General features: G+C 35.6%; 1 protein-coding gene across 1 annotated transcript; it reads right to left on the bottom strand.

Moving 5' to 3' along the window:
• Positions 1-14,418: 14,418 nt before the first annotated feature.
• On the bottom strand, positions 14,419-15,714 carry LOC132104985 (forkhead box protein B1-like). Its single transcript, XM_059510415.1, has one exon. The coding sequence runs from the start codon at positions 15,380-15,382 to the stop codon at positions 14,501-14,503; it is 882 nt and encodes a 293-aa protein (XP_059366398.1). The 5' UTR covers positions 15,383-15,714; the 3' UTR covers positions 14,419-14,500.
• Between the last annotated feature and the right edge of the window lie 609 nt (positions 15,715-16,323).

Here is a 16,323-nt window from a genome sequence, read left to right as displayed (position 1 = left end):
AATAAACCTTAACATTCACAGACTGAATGGCTATTATAGTTCCTATAGAAATGAAATATGGATAATAATAAACAACTGAAATGACAATAAACTATTTTGGCCTGTCTTGATTAACCTTCACATTTTAAAAAGCATATCTTTATATTTATAAAGATATATTTATAAAGCATTTCAATGTTTCAGTTATATATATAATATATATATATATTATTTAATGTTTTTAAAAACCCATAACCAATCTTTATGATCAAAGTTTATAATCAACATTTAATTTCAAGTTATATCATAGGACCTAAGAATGCTGATATGATTGGCAGAAAAGAATGTGATGTGGTGTCTTCATAATGTATTGTTGGGCTTGTGTAGACTTAGAGGCCATTGCAGCACACCGAATCGACATTCAGACCCTCGGTTATTGTAATGGAGACCTCCAGGCCAACTATATTTCTATGATCACAGTCTGAAAGAGCATGAATAATAGTGAGTGTGCACTGCTGTGTGTTTTCTGAAGGTGGGATGGTAGTAAATCATCAGACGTGACAGTTTTTAATCTTCCAGATTAATATCATTCCTCAGAAGCAAGGAGGAAAGAATGATCAGTGTGGGTGATGTTGTCATTGCTCCTCTCCTCTGGTTTACCTCTCATCGCTCATTTCCCCTCTCTTTTATCTGAAAGCTATGCTTATATATGCCTATATATGATCTATTTTGTAAGTTTATTAGTTTAAACCTGGTTAGAGTGAGTTAATTTAGTTATCACCAGCTTCACATAAGCATTACATAAATCTATTTATAGATGTTCACAGGCAAGATAAGAGAATTTTTAATGAAATGAAACTTGTTTACAACAGCTACAGTCTATCGCTATGGGCTGAATTCTAGTAAAGCCTGCCAGCACACCCTCACAGAATATTAAACAGATATTTGTATTACAAAGCAAACTCAGTTGTGCCATAGAGCAACCCCGATCAATCAGTCATGTGCTCCCAGACAAACCCAGTCATACAGACGCAACACACTCACACATACACAATGGTTCTAATGGACTGAAGGGAGGAGGCCAAACTCTGCAGGCCATATAGCGTAAACGCTAGACGTCTCATTGAATTAGTATCACAGTGTGAAAGACAAAGCACTGGCAAATGTAAATGAGGCCAGACATGCAATACTGCTGATTGGACTGAAATAATTAGAATAATACTGCCAGGAGACTTATTAAGAAGCATGGAACATAAATAACCGCAGAGATGAGTTAATAGCAGCCGGCTAAAGTAGCTCTTAAATATGCTAATGCCAGCTGTTTCTGTTTATCCATGGCCCACTGATAATCTGATTATTGATGTGCGGGTGCTATCGGAGGTGAATGATCCCATCCTTGCAGTGCTGAATGCAGTGGCTATTTTAATTTCAATTATTTAGCTCAGTAATTGGGGTGAAGAAAGCCAGTGAATGCCTTAGGAAAGCAGTCATAGGAACAACGCAACAGCAAAAACATGGTTAAGATTCAAGTTAGATCAAGATCTACCCCACTGTTCAAAATGCTGGTGTCAATTGTTTTTCTATTTACCAAAGACAATATAGACTTTTACATTGTACAAAGTAATTTAATGAATTTATGTTCTTTTGAACTTTATATTCATCAAATAACCCCCCCCCCCCCCCCCAAAAAAAAATCTATCACAGATTCCACAAAATGATTAAGCAACATTGTCAATAATAAGAAATACTTTGTAAGTACTAAATCAGCATATTAATATGAATTCTGAAGGATCATGTGGCAGGTGTGTTTTGACTTGGCCATATTTGTACTCAACTTTAGCACATTACTATTCTATACTACTATACTACGCGACTATTAAATATTATTTAAATAAAAGCAGACCGACTGGGGGAATATGCATCTCATATGTGCACTTTAAAGCAATGCAGTCGGCATATGATACAGATGCTGTGATTCTGTCTTGGACCCTATTCATGTGACACCCGGCCCTTTGTTAGATTGCATGTATAATTAAGAGACAGGGGTGCCTTGAGTTAATTTGTTGTTGTTTATATCGGCTTTATATTTTTCTTAATGCTAGTTGTTGATTCCTCTTAAAGGTGTCAACCCCTCAGTGCTAATAATTGATTTGGAGACTGAAATTTCTGCACAGGTTGTTCTGGCCAAGAGCGTTCACTCACAGAGCTCTTAGAGATGAATATATGATTTACCCTCTGCTGCCCCGCAGCTTTATGAAAGCTTGCACATGAAGGAAGAAAAATAATACAGAAACAAGTTATTGGAATATCTTGATTTCTTATGTTGAGCGTCTTATTTGAGGTTTATGCGATGACAGAATGACTCTCTCATTTGAGATGGGTTGTTTGATGCTTCTCTGTCACGAGGAGACGTTGTGTTGAGTGCTCTTTGGGGACTTGCGCTTGCCCCGCGGCCACAAAGAGAGTGGAGCGCTCTCTCTCTCAGCCTGACAGACAGAGACAGAGATGCTTTCATTTCCGCGCCAAGTGCTTCCGCCCTGGGTGAGTTTTCCTTGTTTTTCTCTGTCTCATTCACCCTCTCTATCCAAACACACTCACTGCACAGTGCTGTTACACACACACTATCAGTAAACAACAGATTTAAGCCTAAAACAATGTGAATCCCTGTGGACTTCAATTATTTATCAAATCAACAAGTACGGCTGTTTGTTATGTGGGCGGCCTTTGATGAATATAAGATAAATGCCCTGCCACGCTGAACAATCCTGCTTCCTTCCAAAACCAAAACAAAGTAAACTTATGCGGAGGCCATGCACACTGTCCCACTCATGTGTCAGCCCACTGTAAAAGACAAAGAGCTGCTTATTTTAATGGCGCTTTTTCAGATTATAAAAGCAGCATGAAACAATGAGGAATTATTTATCTGATCAAAAGTTTGGATTTTTAAAGATTTTTTTAATGTAAGATGTCTCTAATGCTCACTAAGGCTGCATTTATTACAAACATAGTAAAAACTGAAATATTGTGAAATATTAATCCAATTTAAAATAACTATTTTCTATGCCAATTTATTTTAAAATGTCATTTAGCACTGTGATGGCAAAGCCACACTGTCATATGATCCTTCAGAAATTATTCTAATATACTGATTTGATATTTGCACCCTGTTTGCATCTATCATTACCCATTTGGCAGGACAAAATATTAAGCTCACTCTGGTCTAATTTAACTGCTTGGTGGATTATGTTGAAATTAGAAGATGTTGCTTTAAAAACATAAACAAGACTTGAATTTAATTGTATTGCAGGAAACAAGAGGATCTTCTTTCATTATCAAGGGTCATTTACATTTTCTATAATGCATTTGGACGCTAGGGAAACTGTCCCATGATAAATTCTTTGCCATGCCCTTCACAGTTGTCGTAGCAGGACCATAAACAGCATTTATAATAATCTAGCGGGACGGCACACCCAGCTCACTGATTAGCATGCAGAAGACGAGAGGATTGGAGTAGTGACAGAGGCCACAGGGCTCATTGATATATCCTCATTGTTCTTCATCAGAAACACCAAGAGAGGTGCAGAAGAGAAAACACACATCAGACATTAACACTTCTGGGTGTCGCAGAGTCTTTCTGGAACTCTTCCTCATGTTGCAGTAGAAAGTATGTAAGATGTAAGGCTGGAATCTGAATCTGATCCCAAATTAAATCATTGTGAAATAATACAGAAAGACCTCTCAGAAGGCACAATATTCTGTGTTTGACTGCCTGAAAGAAGCTGTTGAGCTGTGAACATTTGTGATAAAGCATTGTGGTATGATATCAAAATTAAAATCAAACTTATCTCTTTCCAAACCTGTATGATTTTTGTTTTCTGCAGAAAACACACACACACACAAACACAAAGATATTTTGGAAAATAATCAACATTGGACTCCACTGATTTTCAATGTATGGATAAATAAAACACTGAGACATTTTTCAAAATATCTTCTTGTGTGTTCCACAAAAGTAGGAAATTCATACAGGTTTGGTCTGGGCGAGCAAATAATGACAATTATTGAGTGAACTTTCACTTTAGGTTCATCAGATATGCTTATATGACATAAAATGAAGGCTCTATTAACCTTCATATATAGCAATATAAAGATAAATATTAGATAACTCATAATTTTACAATATTAACTCATGAATCTTAATTAACATTCCATACAATTAAATCATAATAAATGAACCTCTTCCACGCTTTCTTTTTCTTATTTTGGCTTAGTTTTGGTCACTCATTAACCCATTAAGTATTAATAAATATGCTTTATCACATTATGCAATTAGAATAGTTTTACATGATAATGGGCTTCAGCCTCATTCTGTTCAGAGGATAATGCTGACTTGCATTTTTCGCTTTGAGCATCTTTAATTAATTATAGAATTTCTTTCATGGATGGTACAATGTTCACCTAAGCATTTCCTGAGATGTTATTCTGTTTGTTGTGGCAATACTGTTCTGTAAAAAAAAAAACAAAGGATGAAAAAGTAATTAAGTTCAGTAATAAAATCTCAAGCATCCACGCAACATTAAATGCCCATCCAACTCCATCAATTACTCCAAGTGCTCTCTCTTTCTCTCTCTCTCTCTCTCTCTCTCTCTCTCTCTCTCACACACACACACACACACACACACACACACACACACGCTTTATCCACCTGAGATCAGCGCAGGCTTTGTGTGGATATGAGGAGTCATCTCACTCGTATAGTCAGCACTGTTTTAATACACAATATCATTCAATAAAATTCTATAAGCATTACCAACAGTACCTTAAAATATCATCCTAGTTTTAAACATGCAGTTGGAGTTCATGAAAACTAAAAAATTATGAAAGCATCAAGACATGTCTAAATCTAAAATTTGCATAATATTCTGTCTGCTGAGACAGCTCCATATGCCCAATTTTTGAAGGAAGAATAGATGTATCCCTTTTTCTATTCATAAAAGAATCCAGAGAAAAAAATCTATCACTGTTATTTGTTAACCAAGCAAGTGCTAAAATAGAAATGCTGGATACATATCCAAATGCTAATGATATATAAAATAGGGCTGAGACTATCTTACAAATAAAAAAGCTTATTGTTTTTTTTTTTTTTCTTATTTAAAAAATGTGATAAAAAAAATGTGATTTTTTTTTTAAACAATGCAATTTAGCGTAATCTACAGTGTAACCAGCAATCATTAACTTTAAGTAACCTATTGTAATCGAGCTGATTTAGTGATTTAGTTTAATTCAAATCTGTTCATTTTATTTTTAGGTTACCTGACAAATGGTTTTTACAGGGTAAATGGTAAGAAAAATTAATAAAACTATATGTATCACATGTGTATAGGCTATATGTATTTGTATTCATTGTAGAATGTTGAGTGTCTAATGAATGCAGTCCCAGAGCAGTTCAGTGTGAGCTTTACAGCCGACAGTAAAACATTTCAGTGCTGAAGAAATTTGGCTCTTTTTGAAATACTGGCCCCGTGTTGTCATGGATGACATACGGTTATTTTTCGTGAGGCTGAGACATATTTTATCATAATCAGTATATGACGCGAGAGTGGGGCCTTGCACACATCATTGGCTTTTCTTGCTTAGTTAGATGGTGAAGGTCAGAGTTCTTAGCCTTTATGGTTGTTTAACTTTAAAGAATTATGGTATGTAATGAACACACCCCATTTATTTTCTCCTCAGTTGAAGGTTAGTTTCTCGTAAGTACAAAGGGGTTTACTTTACAACAAAAATAGAATACTTTCACATTTAAGAAAATATTAAATGTGAGTCTTTATTTAATTATTTTCAGTCAATTTATATCCTTATGACATTTACTTACATATTAACTTGATCAAAAACATAACATTTAATAATGATGATACCCAGAAAATCAAATATCATTGACAGAATGTGTTTAAATATTTTATATATTCATATTAATGCATCAGTGGTTTATAAAATAAGACCCAGCAGTCTGCTTGTTCTGGCTCAGCTGCAGGAAATAGTTTACCTTCTTTGTTATGCTCCCTTACTTCGTTGTAACATGACATCTGTAAACCATTGATCATCAGTTTTGCATAGATTACTGAAAAAAACATAGTTTATTGGTAAATGAACACAAGCTCAGATAGTCTAATCTGATTCCAGAGAAGATCATTTGTGTCAAGTCACAAAGCAGGGATACACAAAGTTTATCATATTCTAAATGTATGCAAACACATTTTTATCATACATTTCTGTAAAGACTGAGAAACCTTTACTACTTTGCTTTTGATCCACACTTAAACTCCAACATACAGCTGGTAAAAGATAGTTATAAGGAATTTACATACTTGTATACTTCAAAGCTACCTGTGAATAAAAGCTACCCGTTGTTCCTTTCAAACGCAAACTTGGGAAATTAAAAGTGCTTCTCAAGCACATTAGACCACCAAGCTCTGAATTACCACTCCAACACACAATGTGATGTTGACACCGCCCCTTCTTCAGTCCTGTGGAGCTCTAGGGTGTTGAAGACTTTCTCTTTCTCAGTAAGAGGCTTTACTCCCGTCTTATCTTACCCTTGTAACTGTCTCTTGTTGTTCTGAGTTGGGGTCTTTCTGGGTGTTTTAATGAGTCAGGACTGGGCACCGTAGCCCTGAAGAAAAAAATCTGACATTTCAGGTTGATGACCACAGTACAGTGTACGGAAATAAATATTCAACATGCTTACAGTACCTAAAATACAAGGGGCTAAAATTATGGTTCTTTTGGACTGATTTTCAACTGTCTATTATTGAGTTTTTAATAGCCAAAAAAAAGGTATCTTTGGGGAGACAGTATTTTATGATTTTAAATATAGTCTCAGAACGTATTTAGATACCTAAACTACTCTTTAAAATGTTTGAATGTTATGCATTCGCTATCAAAATATCAAGTGGTGTTTATTTTAAATAAATAGAAATAGCATGTGCGCACTTTTAAAGCGTGTGTGTTTATTCTGTTACTCTTCTCTGTCAGTTGATGTGAACTGACTTTAAACATCCACTAAATTACCTTTGGGATCGGTTGCTGAAATATACATTGAAAAATAGCTCTGAGAAAAGCTATTGCATTTATTTTATTTTTTTATCTAATGCAACAACTTTCAGGACAAAATTGTTCCACAGTGGAAATAAATTCACAAAAATGCAAGATATTCTTTTAACAGGGCAATTGTTAAAAAAATGAATGCAATTTATTTTTAAACTGAGAATTGATCAATGGCCAGACTTCCCACTAATGATCAGAAATGTAAACTTTAAAAGTCCTATGACATGAAAATTTCACTTTCTGCGGTTTTTTAACATTAATATGACTTCCCTTAGCATGTATGTGGTCCCCAAGTTTCTAAAAATTTTAATCGGTGTAAATCGAGATTTTACTATCTTTCTCTGCCTTTGAGAAAACAGAAGCTCAAACGGTCTGATCTGGAATCTCCTCTTTGTGACGTTGTAAAGAGAAATGTTACCTCCCCTTTCTCTGCTTTGCCCGCCCAAATATTTACATATAATTCAGTCTCAATGTCAGGACAGGCGTTACAAACAGACTTTTATGATATGGATTCGACAGCACCGGCACAAACAGTGAGTAACAGTGTTCATTAATGCCTGATCTGTGATCAGTGATTTCTGATGTGTAGTTAATCATTCAAGTTCACACAGACTTTCTTTCTAAATCGTTTAATACTGTTTATGCATCAGTGAATCAAGCCAGTGACTAAACGATCAACTTCACGTTGTTTCTCTTAGTAGCATGAAACAAATCTGTTATTTAAATTGTGATTTAACTACAGAGAGCGATCAAAGAACGCTCCCTTTTTTTCGGAGCTCTCACACATCGCGAGTATATCTGCACACTTGCCCAAACTGCCGTTACAATGAATGACGCTGTTATGCTGCACAACAAAGCTCTTACTGTATTCATGTGCTTGCTGTTAGTTGTGGTGAAAGCATTTTGTGAGAGAAAACGTGTTGCAATAATGACGAGATGACTGCATTCACGCGATAAACAGACTCTGTCTACTCAATGCTCATCACTGCAGCCTTTCATGTGATGGGAAAAGATCGAAAAAATTATTATATAATCAACAAATCCACGATTTGTTAATCTCGACAGCTGTAGTATATATATTTGAGAGGGGTCCACATGTAATACGCATTTCAAATGCAAAGATGTCAGCCAATCACAACAGTTGTCGTTTCCTCGGAGTCTCACAGCAGACACGCCCCTTAAAAACAGAGCATTGAAGCCAGAGGGCTAATATCAGGATATAAAAAAATGCTTTTTATTTCTAAATTTTAAATGTAAAAATCATACTAACAATATAAGTACACCTAAGGAAACATTAAAAAGCATTTAAAGAAAAGGAAATAAGTCATGGGACCTTTAATAATGAACGTGTAATTAAATCGCCAGAACTATATTCAAACACTGTGCCATGAATCAGACGGGTTATGAGTTCTGAGAGCTTTGTTTGTTGTAATGGAACTTTACCAGGAGGGAATCTGTTGTCACAGCAATCAGCTGCCATGGCTTGAATAAATCATTCTATTCAGCTACAGCCCGTTCTGTTTGATTTGCTTTGACTTAAATATTACAGCACACATCGAGGTACAGTTGCCCTTTGTGTGGATCCATCTGTACGTCTCAGAATTTCTAGGAAAAAATTAAGTCTGGTGTTTGTTTGAGTTAAAAAATCGGTCCTAGACTCCAAATGTATATCTTGCTGTCAGGAATTGCTAACAATAGTTGTTAATTTAACAGTTAAATAAAAATCTACAGAATTTATTATTTAAATGTGAAATTTGTTTATTTAAATGTATATTTATTAAAATAGTGAAATAAGACTGAAATAAGAATAAAGACTCAACCAGACATTGAATATTAATGAATATTTCACATAATTTTTGCATATATTTCTAACATGATTAACATGATTTTGCATGTCTGCTAAATGAAATAAACACATTCTGCTCTTTAACTAGTTATTAGTGTGATATTGACTAGTTCTCTTTTTTGCTCTTGTAAAAACCAAGTCGGTTTCCCTCATCCACTGTGTGATAATTGGCTGAAGGGTAAAAGGGAGCAATCAAATTGACCCTTATTTAGAAAGAGTGCTTTTATGGAGGCTTGAGTAATTCACTCTCACAGACTAACTGTTTTCTACATAATCAGCCCACCCTCTTTCTTGAGGCCACACACCTGTGGAAGACCACACCGGTCCCTGGCCATCCAGGTGTCAGTCACATTATCATTAGGGTTCTGCGTGTTCAAGTACCATCTCATGTATGAGGTAAAGTCAGATCACCACATTTACAGAGACATAACGTTTGCATTTTGAAGACTTAAAAGTTAACACAACATTTAGTGTCTTCTGTATAGACGGTGTCAGCATCATTTTAAGCCAACAATCAGCACAGGTTAGCTAAAAATGGAAGTAATAGTTGTCTTTGCAATTGTTCCAAAGAACCAGAAAGGATATGAAATGCGAGTAATTTCATGGTAGTTCAAAGTACACTATTCATTACTAATTATCTTCTCATTGATTTTGAAAATAAACTGACAATAAAACAAAGTTAACATGAACAAAACACAGCGGAGTTAATTAAAGGTTTGGGGTTCGATTCCCTGGGAACACATGATATGTAAAAAATTGATATCCTGAATACACTGTAAGTCACTTTGGATAAAAGCGTCCGCTAAATGCATAAATTTAATCCCAATTACAAAAGGTCAGTTATTAGCTCCTGACATTGGGAAGGACTTAACACAGATCAAAGAAGTGTAGAAGTGTAGAAGAAAAAAGTACTCTTCCTTCTTGTTAATACAACATTAGGAGAAGATTTTGTAGGAACCATTTCATAGCTGAAAGTAATTTGCTGCCTTGTTTACATATCTAATTTAAGATTTTGTTATTTGCAAGGTTGTATTATAATCATCTGAGTCTAAATTAAGTTTCATAATCTGATAGGTTTAGAAATAACTTTGGCCACCTTGTACTGAAAAAGGCTTTTAATACTCATAAAATCATAATTTGTGATAGACATGGTTGTGTTTCTTCTGGGATTCCTTAAAAATGTGACTGGAAGCTGGAAGCAGCACCTGACCCCAGCCCTCTATCTGTCCATCTCGCTCTGTGCACAGAAACATGCTGCCCTTTGTCACCTCAGGCGTGACTGCCCCTTTGAAGTGGCGTAGAGGTGTTAGTTTATGAGAAACAAGGAAGATTTCTCGGCCTAAATCAAGCTGTCAGTCAGCGGCTGCAGGGGAAACAGCAGAGCTCAGTCTGTCATTAGACACACATTTAAAACAACACAGCACCTGAGAGCTGGAGATGCCTTAGAGCTTTAGATAAGAAGCGCAGTTAAGGTGGGGTGTTAATCATTGCATTGTTTTCGTGAAACTGTGAACTGGTTGTTAGGAAAAAGTGACATCCTCAAGCTTTATCATGTCAAATTAGCCATCTGTTTATCCCCTTGCTAATAGTTGATTATTATACTGCCGATAATAGTTTCAGTGGAAAAGCAGACTGATATGGTATATTAATATTTCATAGAATTTTATTGTTGCATGATTCTTTCAGCATATATGTTCTCAGCATTGCACAAGAGCAGCAGCTGGTGGCCCCGTCATCTTCAGGGGGCTGTCATTCATCTGCTGTTATGAAGGTATGGCTCATTGGCGCCACCTTATCAGATCAGAATCTGACTTTGTATTAGTGAGTGTTCTGACACCAAACTCCTTGAGGGATTCTTCTTATTACAAGCTTCTTCTTTTCTAGCATGACCCAATAATGTGCACACCATTCAAAAGTTTGCGGTATGTAAGTTTTTTAATGGTTTTGAACGAGGAAATATTACTACAGTTTAAAATGACTATTGAAATATATGTTTAGTTTATTCCTGTGATGGGTAGGCTGAACTTTCAGCAGCCATTACTCCAGGCTTCAGTATCGCATGATCCTTCAGAAATAATTCTATCATGCTGATTTGGTGCTCAAAAAAAGAAAAAAAGAAAAAAAAAAAAAAAAAAAATATATATATATATATATATATATATATATATATATATATATATATATATATATATATTCTTATTATCAGTGTTACCTAGCAGTTTTAAGGAAACCATGATATATTTTGTAATCTTTGATGAATAGAAAGTTTAAAATAACAAGATTTATTTGAAAATTAATTTTTTGTAACAATGTAAAAGTTATTAATAAAGGTCTTTCCTTTTTGATCAATGTCATTCAATTTAATGTATAATCCTTACTAAATAAAAGTATTAAAGAAAAATCTTACTGACCCCAAACCTTTTAACTTTGCAGACTGCAAATTTAATGTGTTAAAAGTGAAGATTGAGTTTCAGGTTATTGTTCACTTGCCCGGTACTATTAATGATTATTCCTCTGAAAGAGGCATAAACTCTCAACTATTGTACTTTTTTAGTGTTTTTGGCATTGGGCATTCATCAACCACTTTTACATTGTGTGTTGTAAACTAAAAAACTTGCACACACAAAAAACTGCTGTTCCTCTCACTGGAGGTCTCTTGGTGAGACAAAGCAAACGCATTTACCCACTCACAACAGCAAATGCACAGACATGCAGGAGATTGATCACTTAGACCAGCATCGCTGTGTCAGCGCATCCAGTCGCCTGGCAACATGTTGAAAGGCCTGAAGTGCATTGACGGGACACAATAGTCCTGACCAGTGTTTGCTGGCTGATGTTTTATGGCTGACCAAACCGTCCTTGAAAGCTTGAGAATGTTTACTCACAGTACTTTCTTTGAAATCATTTTGTGATTAGTCATCTCTTCAGATGATGTAAGCAGAATGATTTAAGTCTACAAACATTGATAACAAAACTCAGTGTTTTATTCAACCTTTATAAGTTAATGAAATGTTGTAGATGAGTTTGACAGTATTTACTTTTAGTATTAGTATAAGTCCAGAAAAATCTTAAGTCCAGGGGTCATTGGATGACCATTTAGCTGTTGTCATTTGAGCTATTGACAGCCCCAGTGGTGTCATTTGTCTCACAGTCTCTGCTTAGTAGCATGAATTAAAAGTTGACACGGTGATTTCATGCACACACAGTCTTTTGGCTGGGTCTTCCTTGCACTTGTGGCTGCTTGGCTTGGCTCGAATAATCTTGCACTGTGCATCCTGAACAAGAATCATTGTCAGGAGAGAAATCAGGCACACAACGGTGCTGTATTTTTTCATGCTCATTCATTTTTATTTACATAACTTATATTTAAAAGATTCTTGCAATCTATACATTTCGGATAAATAAGGAAGTTATTGAAGGGTGGTAACCGTCATTTTGGTTAAACAGGTCTTCAAAGACTTATAAATAGTCTGTTTATGTTGCGTGTGTGTGTGTGTTTGATTTTCACTCTCCAGGCTCCACAGCTTGTTGATTTATGGCCATATAAATATCCCTGCCATCCCCTGCCTGAGCATGTTCAGGTATTTTACTCATAAATATGTACGCCCCAAATTAATAACATAACAGAGAGAAATAAATAAGGCTATTAAGCTTACTGCATGTAAAATTTCCCTCCAAATAAGTTCTGTGAGTTGATGTCAAGCTTAAAGACATTGTTTTTTCTAAAGTTATTATGAATAACAGGTTCCCGTCCATTCCATCTTTTGTGTTCTGGGTTAAGGCTGCCTCATTACTCAGGACACTACCCACATGCATTAAGAAATGGATAAATTACACATGCAAATTACCTTGGATGTTTCACTATTTTAATGCATTATTTGAATTTAAATTGTGAATTAAATTATATATACTGAACAAACAACCTACTAACATTTAGTTTGTGAATGTTGTCTGAAATTTTTAATCAGCTTATTGATTAATTGAAATTATTAAAATAAATGTATAGAATAATAGCTGCTTTTTATTTTGATGGATACAAGTTCAAGTAAAAGTAAAAAATGCACGGTAAGTGAATGAAGATCTCTTGACATTTTGTATTTACAGTTCATAGATCATAAATAAAATTTATGTGGGCTCAAAATATTTGGAAACTTAAACCACACTTCAAAATGTAAAAAAATTATAAAAATTATATAATTATAAAAATTATATAAACTGCAAAAATATCAAACCAAGAAGCAACAAAGAAATAATTCTAAGTTAAGCTGTAGCCAGATTGTCATATTTTTGTGGATGAATGAAGTCAGTTCTCTTCAACTTCACGCTGGTGTCCTAGCAGAGTAACATTTATTTTGTGAAATGTTTTTCTTTTCTATTTTTCTTAAGGCACTTCTTAAATGCCACTTGGTCTGATATTTTGATATAATATTTGTTTGTATAATATATATATATATATATATATATATATATATATATATATATATATATATATATATATATATATATATATATATATATATATATATATATATATATATATAATTTAATTATATTTTTTATTACATTATTAATTGAGGAAATGTGCAAGAGCAGCTTTGTTAATATTGCACATCACTTACTTAAAATATGAATCTCGATTCAAAATTAAAATAAAGTTCTTCCTTTCATCTCTAACCAAAGACCTTGATTGGGCCCAACATGTTCCTTTCAATTTACAATTTCCTTTAATGTTGTTATTATGTGGTTGGTTTATTTTTTTCCATACATTGAAACGCATATCTTAACCTGTAATATTAACAATAGCCTACAGTAGCCTATCTAGCAACTCCATTATACAATTTAAAATGACATACAGTAAGTCTCAAGATATTTTAATGAGGTTTGATGACAAAGTTTATAATTTATTTCAGGTATACGTAAAAAGCAGCATGCAACATGTCAACATTATACAGAAAACTTTTATACAACAGCTTTGACTATATTTTCAACAAAGCGGCTAAATTAGACTTAGCATTGTTCACGGAACAACATCTCTTGCAGTAACGTCACACCAAAAGTGCATTCGAAGTATTTCAGTTTTTATATTTCTTCACTGCCACACGGAAAGGCGGCAGCATCTGTGCTTGTACAAGCGATTCTCATTCTTTTTCTGTTTCTTTACTGGTGTCGATGAGTCTTAACAGCTTTAAAATAGCCCAAAATTTTAAGTTACAAGTGAAATGATATACATGGAGAATGACCGTATTTTAATTCTGTTTAAAAAAAACTTTACTGTCCAAAAATCTTCACGCTCGTTCTTACATTTTCTGTGCATATTTCAATATGGATTCTTGACCTTTAATAATATGAGGTAGCTTAAATTCCTGACATATGCGACATAGACAAATTGAGCTATAAACAAACTTAACAGATTATTTATTTCCACTGTATTTTGAAATATTCGCTTTCTATCGTTTCACAGGTTTCTGATAAGATGTCAGATTTGTGTCTTGTCTTATAGGCTATAGTCAGTGCCAGTGAATCAGCGTGGATGTGTGTGTATCGGGAAAGTTTCAAATCCCTCTTAAAGTTTTAAGTGACCTCTTGACAGCGCACGGCGAGCGAATGGAGCAGCGAGGTCGGGCTCGGTGTGGCGGGGCTGCTCTGGCCGGGAGACGTCGGACTCAGGGACTGTGGAGAGCCGGAGAGGAACGCTGGAAGGTGCGCGTGCAGCGCCGGGATGGACGCTACCGAAGCTGGAGCGGGTTTGATTGGCACAGGGATCGCCGGTAAACTTTGCGCTCCATGACTCAGGGATTTGAGTGGTACTCCATAGGCGGTATACTCAGCGTCTATCACATTATTACTGTTATATATGTGGGGCCAAGCTGTGGTCAACTGATTGTGTATATTATAACCCGTGGATATGGACTGCATGGTGGAGAAAGCAAGGCTTCCTGGCATTTTGTAATCTCTGGCAATGATGTTTTCGATGGCAAAGGGGTGTTTGAAGGTGGAGGGCTGAGACACACTTAAGTTGTAGCTGGTCATCTGAGGTATAGAGGTCATTCTGAGTTTTGCTTGTTGCTGGAGGAAATGCGTCGCGTCAGAGCGTTTTTGCATGTGCTCGGAGGTGATCATCACTTTGAATCTCTTGCGGCGCCTCAAGAAGCTCCCGTTTTCAAACATTTCACCGCAGTTGGGATGGAGAGCCCAGAAGCTGCCTTTGCCCGGCTGGTCCGGTCTCCGTGGGATCTTGATGAAGCAGTCGTTGAAGGAAAGATTGTGGCGAAGGGAGTTTTGCCAGCGCTGCGTGTTTTCCCGATAATAAGGAAACCTGTCCATGATGAACTTGTATATTTCGCTGAGAGGGAGCATCTTCTCGGGGCAACTTTGAATGGCCATCGCGGTCAGCGAAATATACGAATACGACGGCTTCTGGTCGCTGTACGTGTTTCTTCCAGGACGAGGCATTTTCCCGAGTGAATTAGCCTACCTCGAGTTCACAGAGTCAGTGGATGAATAGCCTACGTTCAAAACACTTCGAGTTTGATGAAAATCGAACAATGATCCGAAGTGAAAAATCAGACATATTAAATATAGCCTAGCCTAAAACAGATGCTTCAGCTGACACTCACTTAATATCCATTCTTGTAAAAGGTTTTGAGCAAGTTAGGCCTATGCTGTGCGTTTCATTCGTTTGTTTTAGGAGTTTGTGATTTGCTGTCCATTATAAAGCCAATAAACTTCAGCACAGAATCAAAATCTCGAAGTCTTCTCTCATGGTCTCACCCGAAGTTCTCTGTCTGTGAGCGTCTGTTCCCCCTTTTCCCGTCTCTTCAAGAGCTCGCTGTGTTGTCACATGACAATCTTCCTCAGAAGGAGGGTCTTCTAAACTGTTTTCATTTACACCTCTTTCACGCGACCCGCTGAACCAATACTATTCATCTCTGCCTGAGAATAGAGCGCTGCAAGAGGCGACTGGATGTGAGATTTTGGCATCTGGCATGTGAACTTCACAGCATATGGACTCAGTTCAGGGGAATAAATAAGCCTAATGTCTTCTCAGTGGCTCTCCGGCTAAAGTTAAGGCTGCAGTGACTTTGAGGAAGAGACTTTTTCTGTCGCGTCAGCAACCACAATTAATATATTATCGACATCATTCTTCCGAATTTCTTCTCAAGCATAACATTTATTTTTTATTATTTCTAATTAATTATTCTAATTTCCTAATTAGACTCCTAATTAACTTTTAAAACATAGTCTATATTTATTCATTTATTTAAAATGTTGGCATAGATTACATTTACTTTACGAAAAAATTTTTTTACATAGGCTAGGCTATTTTTGTTGCAACATCTTTATTTTCATTCATTTATTTTATTTTTATTTAATCTGGCATTTCTCCTCAATTT

This window comes from Carassius carassius, chromosome 2 (genome assembly GCF_963082965.1).
Source record: "Carassius carassius chromosome 2, fCarCar2.1, whole genome shotgun sequence".
Taxonomy (NCBI): Eukaryota; Metazoa; Chordata; class Actinopteri; order Cypriniformes; family Cyprinidae; genus Carassius; species Carassius carassius.
The sequence above is the reverse complement of the archived record's forward strand: the minus strand, read 5'-3'. Positions and strand labels throughout refer to the sequence as shown.

What these genes read in the sequence shown, in the direction of transcription:
- LOC132104985 (XM_059510415.1), bottom strand. Translation starts at nt 15,382, where the DNA reads ATGCCTCGTCCTGGAAGAAACACGTACAGCGACCAGAAGCCGTCGTAT.